This window comes from Pyrus communis, chromosome 12 (assembly GCF_963583255.1).
Source record: "Pyrus communis chromosome 12, drPyrComm1.1, whole genome shotgun sequence".
Taxonomy (NCBI): Eukaryota; Viridiplantae; Streptophyta; class Magnoliopsida; order Rosales; family Rosaceae; genus Pyrus; species Pyrus communis.
Window position 1 is genome coordinate 4,183,479 of NC_084814.1, and position 19,880 is coordinate 4,203,358.

At 38.8% G+C, this 19,880-nt stretch overlaps 1 protein-coding gene across 1 annotated transcript; it reads left to right on the top strand.

Annotated features, from left to right (window-relative positions):
• Positions 1 to 2,567: 2,567 nt before the first annotated feature.
• LOC137711339 (zinc finger BED domain-containing protein RICESLEEPER 1-like) lies at positions 2,568 to 3,551 on the top strand. Its single transcript, XM_068450569.1, has one exon. The coding sequence runs from the start codon at positions 2,568 to 2,570 to the stop codon at positions 3,549 to 3,551; it is 984 nt and encodes a 327-aa protein (XP_068306670.1).
• Positions 3,552 to 19,880: the final 16,329 nt, after the last annotated feature.

The following is a 19,880-nucleotide window of genomic DNA, read 5'->3' on the forward strand; positions in this document are numbered from 1 at the left end:
CTCACACCTCGCCCTCGTCGTCAGTCTCTCTCTCTCATCTCGCCGTCAGATTTTTCTTGCCGTTTCAAGTCTCGACAGTCGACAGCAAAAGGTTAGCCTCCTCTCTCTCTCTTTCTCGGTCTTCAACTTCAATCACTCTCTATCTCTCTCAAACTCTCTGTCTCTCTCAGTCTTGAATCCCAGGCGACCGTGAGTTCGCGACCAGCGGACCTTTCTCACTCTCAAATTGTCTCAATCTCTCACACGGTCACACCTTGCCCTCGCCCGCTGCCAGTCTTTGATCTCGCCGTGAGCTTCTTCTTGCCGTGTCGACTTCGAGTCTCGAGACTGCAAAAGGTTGGTCTCATACTCTCATATCTGGGCTTCTGCTTCTGCTTATCGATTCTGGGCTTCTGCTTGACTGCTTCTGCTTACCGATTCTGGGCTTCGGCTTCTGCTTACCAAATTACCAATCATTAAAATTGCATGCAGAATCAGAGAATAGTAGAATACCCATGTTTCAGAATTCAGAAATTGTAAATTTGTAATATTTGATTAATTATTCTTTGTCGTGAATCGTGATTGAAGATTTTGATGGTTTTCTGGGATTTTGAGAACCTGTTGGTTATACTGTAATATTCGATTTCGATATGTTGGTTATTTCCTTGTTGGTTTTGAGAACCTTTCAGAAATTGTAATATTCGATTTCGATATGTTCTTTCCTTGTTGGAACTTGGTTATACATGTTGATTTTGATTTGATAATTGATGTTAAAGTTATGCATCAGAATGAATGGTTGGTTTGGGATAAACTAAGTCATTAATTGCATCAATAAAACTGTGCTTGTTGTAAAACTGTGCATCTGAATGGTGATTGAAGTTAAAACAAATTGGATCAGTGGATCTGAATGGTTCTTTACTACAAGCCTGCATCTGAATGGTTCTTTCCTCTTCATGTAAAACAAACTGGATAGTGGATATTACAAATTCCACATAGAAAATTAAAAAGAACATAAATGTAAACCACGAGGTTTTGAATAATGGTCAACGGTCAGATTTTGTGAGGCAACTTTAGTGTTAAGTGGATTTTACATATCATTTGATATATGCTTGATTTCATTTGGTTTATCACGGTATACACCTCATAAGTTTGTAGTACTAACTACTATCCTCTTATTATTTTGTGTGAATTAGATGAAGTCAAAGGCGTCAAAGGTCTCAAGGGCCTCAAGCTCAAGTTCAAACTCAATGAGATCAAAATCAAATAGCCCTCAGGATCAAACAAACTCATCTTCGAGTATACCATCGGAAGTAAGTAGTCATATATTTCTATTACTTTTGCCCTTGTGTTTAATAATTAATTCATTAATTGTGATGAATCTCTTATTTGAAAAATTAATTGTATGATTCTCTTATTTTAGATGGACATTGTTGGTGAATCAACTCCGCCTCAAAACACCATGGTGGCACCTCGACAAACTCCTAGTTCTCTTGGTGGATCCAGAAATCCCGCCGATGCAACTTCAAAAGAAGGTGACCAACATGACCAAGTAAGTAAAGAAGAAGCTCTTTTGGAATCATTAAAAAGTCATGAAAGGTCTACAGTTTGGGAGCATTTTGAAAGAAAAATTGAGGGTGGTAGAGTTAAGGGGTTGTGCAAGTATTGCGCTCAATCATATATGGCCGACCCTGATAAAAATGGTACAACTAATTTAAGAAACCATATAGCAAGATGTAGAAGCTCCGGTCCTAATAAGGAAATATTTGCCGCAAATAGGCAAAATATCTTAACTTTTGCAGGCACGAAAGATAAGTTGGAAGCTATAGGATTTTCTCAAGAGGAAGTAACTAAGGCTTGTGTTGAGATGATAATTATAGATGAGTTGTCTTTTACTTTTGTTGAAGGAGAAGGTTTTCGCCGTTTTTACATGCAAGCATGTCCTATGTAGAGAGTGCCTAGTCGTAAGACAATTGCTAAGGATGTACTTAGCTTGTTTTATTCCGAAAATGATAAATTGAAGAGTCAATTGAAGACATTTAGGGTGTGTCTAACAACGGACACATGGACTTCTATTCAACAAACCAATTATATGGTTCTCACCGCCCATTTTATTGATGATGATTGGATGTTACATAAAAAGATTTTGAATTTTTGTGTCATTCCAAATCATAAAGGAGAATCCATTGCTTAACTTTTGGAGGAATGTTTAGTGGAGTGGGGTATAGAGAAGGTGTTAACCATTACGGTTGACAATGTTTCCGCAAATGATTCTGGTTTAAGGGGCTTGGTGCACCGAATAAGTGGGTGGGGGATTCCTAATACACTCTTGCATGATGGAAAATATTTGCATATGAGGTGTGTTGCTCATATTCTCAATTTGGTTGTGAATGATGGGATAAAATTGTTGAATACGGCAATACAAAGCATTCGAAATGCGGTTAGGTACGTAAGATCTTTCCCCCAAAAGTTGGAAAGCTTTAAAAGGTGTGTTGAGAAAGTGAGAATAGAGAGCAAAGGGCTTGTGATTTTGGATGTCCCTACTAGGTGGAATTCCACATTTTTAATGTTGGAATCGGCTTTAGTTCAAGATGGCTTTTGATAGATTAAAAGTAGATAATGGTCATTACCTTCCGTACTTTGTTAAAGACAATCATGATAATATGAGGGAGGGGCCACCTTCGATGGATGATTGGAGTGAGGCGGGGATATTTGCAATCTTTTTTAGACCTTTTTATGAAGTCACTTTAAAAGTATGTTGTTCTAATACTCCAACCGCTCATACTACTTTTGGTGATTTGTTTAAGATCAAAATTCTCTTCCATGAAAACAAAGATGATGAACTTTTGTCTATGATCTCCAAGTTGATGCAAGAAAAATATGACAAGTATTGGGGTTCACTTGAGGGCATGAATCAATATCTTTTTATAGCACTTGTGCTTGATCCTCGCCACAAATTAGAGAAAGTCGTTGATTATTTTGAGATACAATTTGGTGAGGATGAAGAAAATGTTGAAAGTGCCACAAATGGGGTGAAGGACTCGTTGATTGATCTTTACAAGATTCATGAAGATATGTCTTTGAGTACACAACAAAGTATAAGTGGTGGTGGTAGTTCTCAAACGACAAGAGGAGACTCTTCATCAAGCATGACCAAAATAGAAAGAAAGTTGAAAGAAAAAAGTGAAATGAGAAAAGCAAAGAGAGCCCGGATTGTGCATAATGATGTAGACAAGTATCTTTCCGATCTTAATGAAAGAGAAGAAGAAGAGAACTTTGATGTATTGAATTGGTGGAGAGTGAATGGGGTTTCTAAGTACCCAATTTTGGCACGTGTTGCAAGAGAGATCTTAGCTATTCCTGTATCAACCATTGCTTCAGAATCCTCGTTTAGTACAAGTGGACGGATAATTGATCCATATCGTAGTTCTTTAAGTCCAAAAATGGTGGAGGCTTTGATATGTACTCAAAATTGGCTTAGGTCCATTCATGTTGCATTACATCATGAGCCAACCATTGAGGAGATGGAGTTTTGTGAAGAAGTTGAGAAATGTAATTTTATTTATTGCATTTGATTTTGTTAGATTATTTTAAATAACATTTTAATTAGTATATTTTCTTTTATTATTTGTATGTAGAAATGGCAAGTGGAAGTTCAAAAAAAGGTGATATGTTGCCCCCTAGGCCACCCAAGCGTTAGCAAGCAAATTGTCATTGAAAAAGTACGTGGATCACTCTCATTGTGGGGCACCTTCCAAAATCACTTGAACACATAAAGAATGCTATTTTAGGTGTGGAAGACTTGAAATTTGGAATGTTTATTTTAGTCTTTTAGATGTAGAATACTTGAACTTTGATGTTTATTTTAAGTTTGGACTTTTGGAAGATTTAAACTTTGATGTTTATTTAACTTTGGACTTTGGAACACTTGATTATAATTGAACTTTGAATTGAATGTTTATTTTCATTGTCTTTGAGACTATGATTATATTAGAAATTTGGAATGCTTATTTTGAGTCTTGACGATTATGTTGAAATAGGACTTATTACAAAATGGCTGCAAGTTGTTTTCATATACTTTTTTTAAGCTACTTGAAAAAAAAAAAAAAAAAAAAAAAAAAAACCGAACCGGGCCGAAACCAAACCGAACAGTAATTTCAGTTCGGTTTCCGGTTTTCGCAAAAAACCGAACCGAACGGAACCGAACCCACCCCTAGTCTGGGAAGCTTTTGCGGTGTGTTTGTTTGACAGTCTCAAGAGGGACTGGTTTAAGTAGGATTATTATCTTACGTTTAGTGCGAGCCAGAATTGGAGACTAAATTGGACTCGTCTCAACTACACACCTCGCTAAATGTCGATAAATAACTCTGAGCTGCAATATCTAGGATTACCAACCTTGTTACTTCATCGTTCTTCTGGTGAGCTATAGATAAGAAAGTGGAATATAGTTTTTCATAGTTATAAATAAAAGAAAAAAAAATTAGTCCTAGTTACTCCAGCATTAGTCATAGTTACTCTAGCACTGCATCAAACATTTTATTATTCTAGTACTGCTTAGGTCATGCCAAGACAAGTTTAGTTCCTGGAGCTAGTCAATCTATGGCAGGTTCTTCAAAATTAAGTTACTGTATGAGTGGACTAAGAACAGTGCACATAGTGATAAGAAAGACATGAACAACGATACCGTGATTGAATATAAAAAATATTGACAGGAAGTGATTTCACACACTCTTTTTAGCATCTTGCACACCCTTTGTTCAATTCTAGTCATTGATTCCATTTGACTTGTTCAATCTGATGCTTGGTGCGAGAATTATACGCACACAAATTAAACCCTCTTTTTATCAATTGTAGTGAAGAATGTAAGTAGGGATCGTTCTGGACCGGGGATTAGGAGGGATTGTTAATCACTTGGAAACTGACTCAAATACGTAAAAACAAGTTTAAAACACTATACTAGACTCAAAGAATGCAAAACTAAACTTTAAAACACCAAAACAAACCAAAAGACTCAAAACAGCACCAAAACACTCAAAACTGCCTTAAAAACACAATCTGGGCAGTTTTGAGCACTTTGACTACTTTGGACGAAATTGGGTAATAAACTGATTCAAAACACTTAGAACACACAAACTAAGACACTTCCTAACTAAATTGGACACTAAAGTAAAGGGGGATTGAGGTTTTGACGAATTTGAAAACAAACTTAAAACTTTGTAAAACGAACAGAATTTAAAACGAATTTGGTTTTAATGAATGGAATGAAGGCTAGCTAAGGGGTTCATCTCCACACATGTTATACTTGCATATAAAACGATTTCCAATTGCTTTTCAATAACCCATGAATTCTCAACGCCCCAAGTTAATTAGGTTCGCTTAAATTAACCTTCAGATTTTCCTAACGTTATTGAATTGGATGATTGCATACGACAACCCAAAACATTCCCCACAAGTCCCCTACATGATTGCATAATAGAGATACAAGCAAGAATCATTAAGTTCTATGAAAACCATAAGCATTGACGAAGCACTTGTTACTATGATTGCATGAAACTTATGCCAAGAATTTACTTAACGCGATTGAGATCATCAACCTTTACTACTTGTGAATATAATTCCATAACGATTAGGTGAAATTTCCTTATATCCTAGCATCCAATTTATGCATGATAATTAAGCGTGCACTCTCAACCAACACACACAAATCAATGTAATTCACATAGATAAGTAAATTGAATTCACAACTTATGAAACGCAATTAGAAGTAATCAAATCATATAGCAAGTATGTTCATGGTTTCGAATCCCCCCCTAGCCAAGGGGGGGTTTAGTTCCTCATACGCACAAAACAAAGAGAATTGAAATTAAACATTGAAATCAAAGGAAAAGAAACACCTAGAAATTCCAGCGACACGAACTTGAATTGCATGAACTTCTGAGCTTCCTTCTCCTCCTCCTTGGTGCGGCAAAGGTCTAGGGACAGGTTTAGGGCCTTAGGTGTATGGATGAATGGTTATGGAGGGATTTAGTAGTGTTTAGGGGAAGGGGATGGTGTGGCAAAGCTTAAAACTAAGGAGAAAGGTGTTTGGTGGCTGCGGCAAGGGTGTGGAGAGGGTTGGACGAATTTCTGGAATTAATGAATGTGTATGAGGGGTGGTGATCTGATCTAGGGGTTAATATGAGTATATATAGGCACTTAAAACCCTAGGGTAATCAGATATGGACTTGAATAACCCAAATCCACAAGGAAATAGGCTTAGAAATCAGAAATAGAAAGGGATAATGCTTCCTAGGTGCGGCAGGTAAGGAGATAAGGTGATAAGGCTTCTAGAACAAGGATAAGGTGCCCTAAATGGATAAGGACTCCTCATTGCACATGGAAACTTTGCCTATTAGGATTAGGAAACCTTGTCTTTGTCATTCCTTCTTCATCTTGGACTCCTTTTCCTTCTTGGACTTGGAAAACTTCTTTGTTGCTTCACTTGAGACCATTTGGACTTTGCCTTTCCTACTTCAAGTAGGAAACCTTGTTTGAGTAGGCAACTTTGTTCTTCTAGGAATCCTAATTCAACTAGGAAACCCATTTTAACTAGGAATCCTAATTCAACTAGGAAACCATCTTCCATTAGGGACTTTCCTACTTCAACTAGGAACCCTTGCTCAAGTAGGAATCATCATCTTCAAGTCTTCAATTTCGTCCATCCTCTTGGCTCCAAGCATATGATGTCCATTCCAAGCTCTAATTTGCTCCAAAAGGCTCCAAAATGCATCCTTTTGCATACTTTGCCCTTAAAACCTGAAAACACATAGAACTAGCTTAAAAGACTACTTTACTAAGGAAAAACACTATAAATGCACAAAAACAAGCTAAACTAAGGTGCGTAAATATGCTCCTATCAAATTCCCCCACACTTAGATTTTGCTAGTCCTCGAGCAAAACAAAATGAAACAAAGTAAATAACGAAGTAAAACGAGTAAAACACAACCTACACCTTCCAACAATCGCCTCAGGGATTTCCAATGCACATGACATGTTAAAATTCATCATTCCCACAGATTTTAGCCATCTTTACGCTTAAGCATTTACTTAATCATGGTCACTACTCATTAGTTCACAAATAACCAATTACAACATGATTTTGAATGTAGTAACATGCCTTAGAGAATTTCCTCAATTCCTTACTAGATATGCACTCAATTTTCACACAGATTTTCTGACTACACACCCTATACTAGTTATATGTGAGAAGATAGATGTAAATATGAAAACGAATGCTCACATATATGTATGACAAAGAAACACTTTCCGGAGTTAATAACATGTTTAGATATGATCTCATGAATGGAACGCTACTACTTAGATGCGAGAACCAGTGACACCATATGCTCGTACCAATTTTAAACTCCACAAATTGAAACACATAACACTCAAGATTAAAGTCAAGGGTTGTAACGGGGCTAGGGGTATTGGCTAACAAAGAAAGGTAAAGGATAAAACAAACGTTCTTTAAACAATAGTAAGCAAAGCAATGAACTTGATACTTAGAATTCAGTTTAGAGTGCAGAAAATAACTTTAAACACAAAGGGGAATACACGTGCATACTTAGGGTCAAATGCAACGTTTTGGACCCTTTCTTCAATAACCAACAACTTAGAGCTCATTTTATGCTCTTTCAACTCCTTTTCATACTTTTCACAACTTTTTCTTTTTTTCTTCTTATTTTCCACGAAATTTTTTTTTTTTTTTTTTCTTTCTCTCTCTTTTTTTTTCTTTTCTTTGCCGTGCCTCATTCAAGACTTTGGCACACCCATATATCAAGAATCCTTCCCCCACACTTGTTTTCTATAATGCAATGATCAAAAGGAATTCATCTTTGAGTTATGCTTTTACTATGCTTCAAGAACAAAGGTATGGGTGGTCCTACTCTAGGCTAGGTGAGGATAATTGTGGGTTAACAAAGAAAGTAGGCTACACAAGGCTCAACGGGGTTAAATCCTACAAACAAATGAAATAGGGAACTATGGCAATTTGGCTATGGTGGTCACTACTAACTTCATCTTGAATATGTGTTATGCAATTCAATAACATGTTTTGAATGAAATTGGCATGAGTTCTAGTATTTGGAACTAAATGATGAAACGCCTTCTAAGTAGTAACCAAGCAAAGAATAATGAGATCATGCAACGACTTTAGAAAACAAGAATGCACAGATTTTAACTCTCGAAATAAACGTTTAGGCTCAAGTCTCACAAGGTTGTAGCATTAGTTTGAGTTCCTTCCTTCAAGCATGTTACAAAAACTGATTTTTCTTTTTTTCTTTTTGATTACATGTGAAGTCATAAGTTATAACCACAACCAAGCATAACAAAGAGTAAATCAAACTTTCATCCATGTTAATTATTCTCTTTAACAGTCATGCAATTACAAACCGAATCCTCATCATTGTGTTGGAAGGTACCCTAAGACACAAACAAACACACAAAAACAACTTAAAAACAACTCTTTTTGGGTTTTCAAAACAATTTTTTTCAATTTTTTCTGGGATTTTCGGATTTTTAGAACAACAAACTCTAGAACACTCTAAAACGGCTTAAAAACACTTAAAAACAGCAAGAAACAACATTTGAAATTATGGGTGACAAAACCCTACGAATTTGCATCAAAACACTTTGGTTACCCCCCCCCCCCCACACTTAAATCAAACATTGTCCTCAATGTTTCAAGCATAGACTCACACAAATAACAAACAAACAAACAAAACAACATCTAACAACCTAACATGGCAGAAACAAAATTAACAACAAAGAGAAGAGTTTAGGAACGCAAATCTGGAATTGGAGTGCTTTCTCGGTCTTCCTTTGTTGAATGCATGGGTTGCCTCCCAAGTAGCGCTTGCTTTAACGTCGTACAGCCGGACGAAGACCTCATTCACTCCTTACTAGGGCCCACGGCTTCCAAGGGTATGTCATCCACGGCATGCTCCACAAAGGTGTCATAATAGGGCTTCAAACGATGCCCGTTCACCTTGAATTCTTGTCCCGTTTTCAAGCTTTGGATTTGGACTGCACCATGAACAAAAACATTAGTAATAACAAATGGTCCAATCCACTTAGAACGTAACTTACCGGGAAATAAACGTAAACGGGAATTGAATAATAGCACTTTCTGCCCAATTGAGAATGATTTCCCACGGATCATGTTGTCATGGAAAGCTTTGGTCTTTTGCTTGTAAATGCTTGCATTATCGTACGCCTCGTGCCGTATTTCATCAAGCTCATTCAATTGGAATTTCCTAAGACTTCCCGCTTCATCTAAGTGCATGTTGAACTTCTTGACAGCCCAAAGAGCTTTATGCTCCAACTCCACGGGAAGATGGCACGCCTTGCCATAGACAAGTCTAAAAGGGGACATCCCAATGGGGGTTTTGTACGCCGTACGATACGCCCAAAGTGCATCATCTAACCGTAAGCTCCAATCCTTCCTTGTTGGCCCAACGGTCTTCTCAAGTATTTGCTTGATCTCTCGGTTGGAAACCTCGGCTTGGCCATTCGTTTGAGGATGGTAAGGTGTAGAAACCTTATGGGTGACATGGTATTTCCTCAATAACGCTTCAATGGTCCGATTGCAAAAGTGTGACCCTCCATCACTAATGATCACTCGTGGCATTCCAAACCTTGCAAAAATGTTAGTTCTAATAAAATCTGCAACCACTTTAGAATCATTAGTCCGGGTGGCCTTGGCTTCCACCCATTTTGACACATAATCAACCGCAAGCAAAATATACATGAAACCATACGATGAAGGGAAGGGACCCATAAAATCAATACCCCAAACATCAAAAATTTCAACATTTAGGATAGAAACCTGCGGCATTTGGTCCCTTGCACTAATACCACCCATTCTTTGGCATTTATCACATGTTAAGCAAAACGTTCTAGCATCCTTAAAAATACTAGGCCAATAAAATCCACATTGTAACACTTTGAGGGCTGTGCGTTGTGTGCCAAAGTGCCCTCCACATGCATATGTATGACAAAAACTCAAAATTGAATGACATTCAGAATCATGCACACAACGACGTATAATCTGATCGGGACAAAATTTCCATAAGTATGGATCATCCCACACATAAAATCGTGCATCATGCCTAAGTTTATCACGTTGGTGCCTAGTGAACTCACTTGGAATACGTTTTGACACCAAAAAATTAACAATATCGGCATACCAAGGTGCACTAACCTTAATGGACAGCAATTGTTCATCGGGGAATGTCTCGGCAATGGGTAAGGCCTCTTCATTGTGCACCATTCGGCTTAGGTGGTCAGCCACCACGTTTTCACTTCCCTTCTTGTCCCGAATCTCTATGTCGAACTCTTGAAGTAGCAACATCCATCGAATTAGCCGTGGCTTGGCCTCCTTTTTAGTGAGCAAGTACTTCAGAGCTGCATGATCAGTGAAAACAATTACTTTAGTACCAATTAGATATGATCGAAATTTATCTAAAGCAAAGACAACGGCAAGAAGTTCTTTTTCCGTAGTGGAGTAGTTCAACTGGGCATCGTTCAACGTTCGTGAGGCGTAGTAGATAACATGCGGCCTCTTGTCCTTTCTTTGTCCTAAAACTGCTCCTAAAGCATAGTCGGACGCATCACACATGAGCTCGAAAGGTAGACTCCAATCCGGTGGAACAATGATGGGTGCCGTGGTCAACAACTCCTTAAGTTGGTTGAATGATGCCGTGCACTCCTTGGTGAATTCAAACGTCACGTCTTTTTGTAGGAGACGGCAAAGAGGTTGTGCAACCTTCGAGAAATCCTGGATAAACCTACGATAAAATCCTGCATGGCCAAGAAAAGAACGAACCTCTCTAACCGAAGTTGGAGAGGGTAAGTGACGTACAAGATCTATTTTCGACTTATCAACCTCAATACCGTTTTCAGAGACTATATGACCTAAAACTATGCCTTGTTTAACCATGAAATGGCATTTCTCCCAATTAAGAACAAGGTTAGTTTCAACGCAACGTTTTAAGATTAAACTAAGATTATGCAAGCAACCATCAAAAGAATCACCAAACACGCTAAAATCATCCATAAATACTTCAATGATTTTCTCAACATAATCAGAAAATATGCTCATCATGCATCGTTGAAATGTAGCAGGTGCATTACATAAACCAAAAGGCATGCGACGATATGCAAAAGTACCGAAGGGGCATGTAAAAGTGGTTTTTTCTTGATCTTCGGGTGTTATGACAATTTGATTATAACCAGAATAACCATCAAGAAAACAATAGAAAGCATAACCGGCTAACCTCTCAAGCATTTGGTCGATGAACGGCAGTGGGAAGTGATCCTTCCTTGTTGCGGCGTTTAGCTTCCTATAATCGATGCACACCCTCCAACCGGTTTGAATGCGTTGAGGAACAAGTTCATTCTCGGCATTTGCAACCACAGTCACTCCAGATTTCTTCGGAACACATTGCACGGGTGAGACCCACTTACTATCCGAGATTGGATAGATTACTCCACAATCCAAAAGCTTGATTACCTCCTTCTTCACAACTTCCATCATCGGAGGGTTGAGACGGCGTTGAGCCTCTCTGGATGTTTTGGACCCCTCCTCTAGAAGTATGCGATGCATGCATGTAGTAGGGCTAATTCCCTTGATGTCGGCCAAGGTCCATCCAATTGCTGTTTTGTACTCCTTAAGCACTCGTACCAATTTGCTCTCTTCTTGTGCCGTGAGTGAGGATGAAATAATGACGGGCAACGTGTCATCCTCGCCCAAGAAAACGTACTTCAAATGACTAGGCAACGGCTTAAGTTCAAGTGTAGGTGGCTGCACAACTGAGGGAAGCATTTTATTAGCCGAAACTGAACTTAAAATAGGGTCCGAATACTTACCCGATTGTAATGGCAATGACTCAAGGGCAGCCACCATCTCAATAATATCCTCATTAGGGGGCACGGCCAAGGATTCCTCATGCATGCCGTGGGGTTCCTTGGTGGTTGTTTCCATGTTTTGCATGTTCCTTCCTTGTGCAATGACCAATTCAAGTGCATCATCCTTCAAATTGTCTAAATAGTCCTGCGCCAAAGAGTTAATTATATCAATAGCAAAACATGAATGATTCTCACTAGGGTACTTCATAGAATCAGAAAGATTGAAATTAATAACTTCCCCATCAAATTCCATGGTCAAAGTGCCATTATATACGTCAATCTTCGTACGAGCAGTTTTCATGAATGGCCTTCCGAGGAGGATGGGCAACGAAGGGGCATGGTCCGATTCATCCATCTCAAGTACGTAGAAGTCCGCCGGGAAGATCAAATGATTAACCTGCACTAACACATCTTCCAAAACTCCCTTTGGATAGGCATTAGATCTATCGGCTAATTGTATGATCACACCATCGTTTTTTAACGCTCCTAGGTTCATAGATGCATAAATTGAATATGGCATGACATTTATAGATGCACCTAGGTCTAACATGGCAGATTCAAACCTAGAATTACCAATAACACACGGAATTGTAAAACTACCCGGATCTTTGCATTTTGGGGGCAGCTTGCGTTGTAAGATGGCTGAGACGTTTTCACCTACTTTGACCACCTCCTTGGTCGAAATCCTCCTCCTATTGGTGCAAAGTTCCTTCAAGAACTTGGCGTACCTCGGGACTTGCTTGATTGCATCCAATAGGGGGATATTAACTTGAACTTTCCGAAACGTCTCCAAAATGTCCTTTTCCGCTTCTTCTTTCTTTGTTTGCTTAAACCTACTAGGAAAAGGAACATTCGCAGGAAAATCATTAGTAGGAACCGAACTTGACACGTTCTTACCTTTATTGGATGAATTGGACGACTTGGGATCACTTGGAACTTGCGGCACATTTGGTTCCACCTTGGCCGTGAGTGGCCTTTGCTCCTCCTCTTCAATTCTCAACTCATCCTCCTCGTTGGAACGTGATTTGGATGGGTTGAGGTCAGATCCGACTTGCTTTCCACTTCGCAAATGCATAGCTTTTGCAGATTCGAATCCACCTTTCGGATTGACCACCGTTGAGCTAGGCAACCTTCCTTGCTCACGAAATTGCCCCATGAACTCGGCAATCTGTCCCACTTGCTTCTCCAAGTTGTCCACCCTCTTGTCTTGGATTTGTCTCTCTTTGTTTTGAGTTTGGACTTCCTGCGTCAAAGTAGTGAGTAATTGAAAAATCTTATCATTATCACTTGAATTACCTACATTGCTTTGGGCAGGTTGTGCTTGGGCTTGTGGTGGTGCCAACGGCTTTTGATAGAAACCCGGGGGTTGTTGCCTAAATCCGCTTTGTTGTTGACCTTGTTGGGGGTCTCGCCATTTGAAATTCGGATGATCACGCCAACCGGGATTGTAAGTATTAGAAAACGGATCACCACGTGTTTGGTATTGGTTGCCATATCCCACGGCATTGAGTGTCTCCCACCCTCCATTCTCGATCAATTGTGGGCATTTATCCGTAGGGTGTCCTTGCATGGAGCATACGCCACAAGAAGCTACGGTTTTGACTTTTGGACCTTCCACCACCTGAGAAAGCAACGTAGTAAGGTTAGCCATTTGATTTTGAAGTTCGGTTATGGTACTTACCTCATTGACTTGGTGTTGCCGTGGGGTACTCCTCTGTCCAACGCCTTCGTATTGTTGAGCATTCAATGCTCGATTAGCAATCAAGGTCTTTGCAGCCGTGGGGGTCTTGTCCACCAAGGCTCCACCCGCTGAGGCATCTAGCATTTGACGTTCAATAGGTAGAAGTCCCTCGTAAAAGTATTGTAGAAGTAGTTCCTCCTTCATTTGATGCTGTGGACATGAAGCAACCAGAGATTTAAAACGTTCATAATAAGTAGGAAAGGATTCACCTTCATCTTGTTGAATTCCACTTATCCTTTTTCGTAGGAGGATGACTCGAGAAGTTGGGAAAAACTTCTCCAAGAAAGCCCGTTTCATGCTCTCCCATGATGTGACAGTTCCGGGAGCCAATTCGTACAACCAATCTTTCGCTTTCTCTTGGAGAGAAAAGGGAAAGGCCTTCATCTTCAAGATGCTCTCATCTACGTTCACCGGAGTCATGCTTGAGCAAACGACTTCAAACTCCTTCAAATGCTTGTTCGGATCTTCCATGGATAGCCCATGGTACTTCGGAATGTGATGTAATAGGCTTGACTTCAATTCGAACTCGGCAGTCTTGTCTTGAGCCGCCCTTGGGTATTGGATGCACAAGGGTGCGGCATTGGCCAATCCCGAAGCGGAAAGCTCCTTCATTGTTCGGTTGTCCGCTGCCATGTCTTCCACTTCTTCTTCAAATTCAGAAACGGACTCGGAACTTGCACTTGATTCACTAGGTTCCGGGTTCTTCCTCTTACGTCTCAACTCACGCTCAAAATCGTCGTCAAAGTCTAAAATATGTTCGTGAACCGGATTAGAACTCCGAGTCATAAACAAGTACCTAAAACAAGAAACAAAATAACATAAGAATCTGATCTAATAAGAAAAACGAAAATAACAATCCAAGGGATTAGCAAAGTTGCTAATCCCCGGCAACGGCGCCAAAATTTGGTGCGAGAATTATACGCACACAAATTAAACCCTCTTTTTATCAATTGTAGTGAAGAATGTAAGTAGGGATCGTTCTGGACCGGGGATTAGGAGGGATTGTTAATCACTTGGAAACTGACTCAAATACGTAAAAACAAGTTTAAAACACTATACTAGACTCAAAGAATGCAAAACTAAACTTTAAAACACCAAAACAAACCAAAAGACTCAAAACAGCACCAAAACACTCAAAACTGCCTTAAAAACACAATCTGGGCAGTTTTGAGCACTTTGACTACTTTGGACGAAATTGGGTAATAAACTGATTCAAAACACTTAGAACACACAAACTAAGACACTTCCTAACTAAATTGGACACTAAAGTAGAGGGGGATTGAGGTTTTGACGAATTTGAAAACAAACTTAAAACTTTGTAAAACGAACAGAATTTAAAACGAATTTGGTTTTAATGAATGGAATGAAGGCTAGCTAAGGGGTTCATCTCCACACATGTTATACTTGCATATAAAACGATTTCCAATTGCTTTTCAATAACCCATGAATTCTCAACGCCCCAAGTTAATTAGGTTCGCTTAAATTAACCTTCAGATTTTCCTAACGTTATTGAATTGGATGATTGCATACGACAACCCAAAACATTCCCCACAAGTCCCCTACATGATTGCATAATAGAGATACAAGCAAGAATCATTAAGTTCTATGAAAACCATAAGCATTGACGAAGCACTTGTTACTATGATTGCATGAAACTTATGCCAAGAATTTACTTAACGCGATTGAGATCATCAACCTTTACTACTTGTGAATATAATTCCATAACGATTAGGTGAAATTTCCTTATATCCTAGCATCCAATTTATGCATGATAATTAAGCGTGCACTCTCAACCAACACACACAAATCAATGTAATTCACATAGATAAGTAAATTGAATTCACAACTTATGAAACGCAATTAGAAGTAATCAAATCATATAGCAAGTATGTTCATGGTTTCGAATCCCCCCCTAGCCAAGGGGGGGTTTAGTTCCTCATACGCACAAAACAAAGAGAATTGAAATTAAACATTGAAATCAAAGGAAAAGAAACACCTAGAAATTCCAGCGACACGAACTTGAATTGCATGAACTTCTGAGCTTCCTTCTCCTCCTCCTTGGTGCGGCAAAGGTCTAGGGACAGGTTTAGGGCCTTAGGTGTATGGATGAATGGTTATGGAGGGATTTAGTAGTGTTTAGGGGAAGGGGATGGTGTGGCAAAGCTTAAAACTAAGGAGAAAGGTGTTTGGTGGCTGCGGCAAGGGTGTGGAGAGGGTTGGACGAATTTCTGGAATTAATGAATGTGTATGAGGGGTGGTGATCTGATCTAGGGGTTAATATGAGTATATATAGGCACTTAAAACCCTAGGGTAATCAGATATGGACTTGAATAACCCAAATCCACAAGGAAATAGGCTTAGAAATCAGAAATAGAAAGGGATAATGCTTCCTAGGTGCGGCAGGTAAGGAGATAAGGTGATAAGGCTTCTAGAACAAGGATAAGGTGCCCTAAATGGATAAGGACTCCTCATTGCACATGGAAACTTTGCCTATTAGGATTAGGAAACCTTGTCTTTGTCATTCCTTCTTCATCTTGGACTCCTTTTCCTTCTTGGACTTGGAAAACTTCTTTGTTGCTTCACTTGAGACCATTTGGACTTTGCCTTTCCTACTTCAAGTAGGAAACCTTGTTTGAGTAGGCAACTTTGTTCTTCTAGGAATCCTAATTCAACTAGGAAACCCATTTTAACTAGGAATCCTAATTCAACTAGGAAACCATCTTCCATTAGGGACTTTCCTACTTCAACTAGGAACCCTTGCTCAAGTAGGAATCATCATCTTCAAGTCTTCAATTTCGTCCATCCTCTTGGCTCCAAGCATATGATGTCCATTCCAAGCTCTAATTTGCTCCAAAAGGCTCCAAAATGCATCCTTTTGCATACTTTGCCCTTAAAACCTGAAAACACATAGAACTAGCTTAAAAGACTACTTTACTAAGGAAAAACACTATAAATGCACAAAAACAAGCTAAACTAAGGTGCGTAAATATGCTCCTATCAATGCTAAAAAGAAAGTGAAAAAATTACTTCCCTATATTGACATATTGACACTAAATATCAACAATATATTAATAATATCTACCAAATATTGAGGATAAACCGACAACATCCACTGAGCATGAACACTTCCAGTCTTCCACTCATGCCAACAACGACAAACAATAAAAAATGGCAGTGGAGAACCCAGATCATGGGCAGACCTACATAGGTCCTAGCCTAGTTGCCTAGAGTTAGGTGAAAGATGAATTTTACAACCACCAACTTATGTAAACAAATCAACAACTAATAAGCTTTAGCGGCCAATCCTATGGCCAATGTGGTGACTAGTTATAATGACCAATATGGCTACAATAGCCTGAATGGGTCATCGGACGAAAACGTTCAAGTGGTTGGGGTGCATTCTACCTTCCCTAGTGGTTCTAGTGGCCAATATGTTGAGCCGCATTTGATCTTCTTACCCGAACTTTGCCCGAGATGTCAGAACAACTTAATCACCCGATCAGGGAGCAAGATTTGAACCTAAGCCTCAATGAGGTTCCAATGCAAGTGCAACCACTCACTCCATCTCTTCAACATGAGAATAACTTAGGAGGCCGAGAGTATTTGGGTAAGAAAATTGGGGGTTGGGTCAACCTTAAGATTGATTTTTCAAACCGATTTACATATTGACAACCTCACATTAGTTGAGAAAAATGAGTCTACCCAAGAGACTAGAAGCTTCGACTCGACTCAAATCGAGGCAACCACCTTAGGTGAGAAAGATGAAGTTGCGAATCATCAGATGGTTCAAGAGTTGAGATGCCAAAATTTTGTCCAACTCGATGCAACCGTAATTGACAAGGCCGACATGACCACACTTGGAAGTGGTCAAGTTTATTGAACTCAAGCCCAAGATCAGTATTGGCCAATCGAGTAGGTTTGGAGAACAAGAAAATTCCTTCGGACACACCATAATTTGTATATGGGTAGTTTGGCATTTTGCAAAAACATAAACATTAAACCAAAAAAAAAAAAAGTGGCAGGTCATCACAACTGAAAATTTTGACAAGAGGCCTTATACCACTTGGTTTGCAAGAAAAACACAAATTATGTCTTTTGATTTGGTTTGAGTATAAAGGCCTAAATGCCTTGATTGGAATTTAAGAAGAAAAAAGTGGCGGCCTTGATTGAGATTAGTTTGAGAAGAAAGGCACTTCGGCATCAAATTGAGCAAGGCTATATGGCTTGATTGTAGGAATAAAACCCCTCAATGTAACAAGGCAAGGAGAAAAATTTCAGTGTGCCGAGAACATGATCTGGTACACCAAATGTCATAATACAAATGGTTGGAAATTTTTTTTATTTTTTTAAGTTTTTAACCACTTGTACTATGAAATTTGGTATACTGAGCTATATTCCCAGCACACTGAAAATTTTCTTCAGTGCAAGCAGCCTTACAAGGCTTTGTGGCTTAAAATGAGTTGAATTAGTGAAACTAAGAAGAAGTAGAGGCGTTAATATTTTGATCTATTTGATAGCTGAATTGTCACTATGAAACTAAGAAGTAGAGGCGTTAATATTTTGATCTATTTGATGATATAGGGGCAAAAAATGAAAACATATGCAGTAAGGAGGGCCGGATGATGTAATTGCACCTAAAACTAGTGTTTCTAATAATAAATATGGGCAAAAAATGAAAAAAATATGCATCTAATAGTAACGGGGCCGGATGATGAAATTGCACCTAAAACTAGATTTACTAATAATAAACAGGGGCAAGAGGGTACATATCTCCCTTAATGAGTTTAAATCTTTGGCACCCAAAAGGTCATGTGGCCTTTCTAAAAATACAAGACGTGTTCATTCACCTACTAACCTTAACTCTGTTATCTTATAAGATTTTGAGCAAATGGACACGTATTGCATTTTTAGAAAGGCCAGATGGCTTTTTAGATGCATGAAGATATTCCCCCCCCCCCCAAAAAAAACACAAAATACTCTCGTGCCATGTAAGTATGTTTATCGTTGAAAAAAAGATATATATATTTTTTGGTCAAAGGTTACTTTGTTAACACAACACAACTAATTACACAAATTGAGACCCATATACAATAACCTCACAAGCAAAAGAATGGATCTCAATAGTAATCCAAATGCCCAAAACAAAAAAACATAGAAGCTAAACCTAACTGCTTCCTTCCAAAGATATCGCGGAAAGCATCGGAATTGCACTCCACGATCACACCAACTTTCGCCAATAACCCACACCTTAGAGATGAAAAGAAGATGAATTTCGCCTTCCAACATATAACATCTCACTGATCGCAGCCACATATTAAGAGAAACCAAAGCAACTTGTGGGATCGCCACGAGCAACATTGCCATAAATGGTAGACAAAGATAAGGAGGTGGTGTTGCCACCCGAGCCGGTGTGAACGCCAGAACCCTACGCACCTTCTTAGTTGAAGATCGCATCACTTCGTGGTTTAAATTGATTGCAGATCGGAATGGAGATTGAGTTGGTGGAAGCCAAAATAAGAACATGTATATGGATGGATGGAGATCTGAGGGCAGCAAGATATACCTGTGAAAATCGAGGTGTAAAAGGAAAACAAAATAGGAAGGAAAGTAGGGAAAAACACCAGAAAAAAAAAAAAAAAAAGAAAGAAAGAAAAGAAGAAAGACAAAACAGAGAAAAAGAAGGAAGGGCTGCCACCGACCCTAATCAAAATTGATTAGGGTCGGCGACGAGGAAAAATTGTTAGTATTGTTATTGCTCTCACTTACGGAGAGAAAAAACTCTCTCTCAGAGAGAAGATATTTTTTTCAAGAGAAAAGTCTGGAAGCTATCGTTGAAACACAACGGGTGCGGATAATCAAACAATTAGGGGCATTTACATCCAACCCAAACATGTTTTCTGCATTTAATACTATGTATTCTCCACATTCATTTAAATCTGAGTTATTTTTCAAAGTCAAGTGTCGGTTTAGTTTTCAAATACTAATTATGTTGCATCACCAATATATACTTTATTTTATCAATTAATTAAGTGAATGTATGTTCTTCCTCTTTAGTCTGCCATTAGTAGGCCCACTCTTAAGATTTTTGAGGTCTGAAGCGATCCTAAAAAAAATTGCCCTATTTTCATATAAGAAAAATTATTTGTTTTTACACTTAATATTTTGATAAAATTATACTTAAAAAAACACTTTAAACTCAATAATTCAAAAACACGGA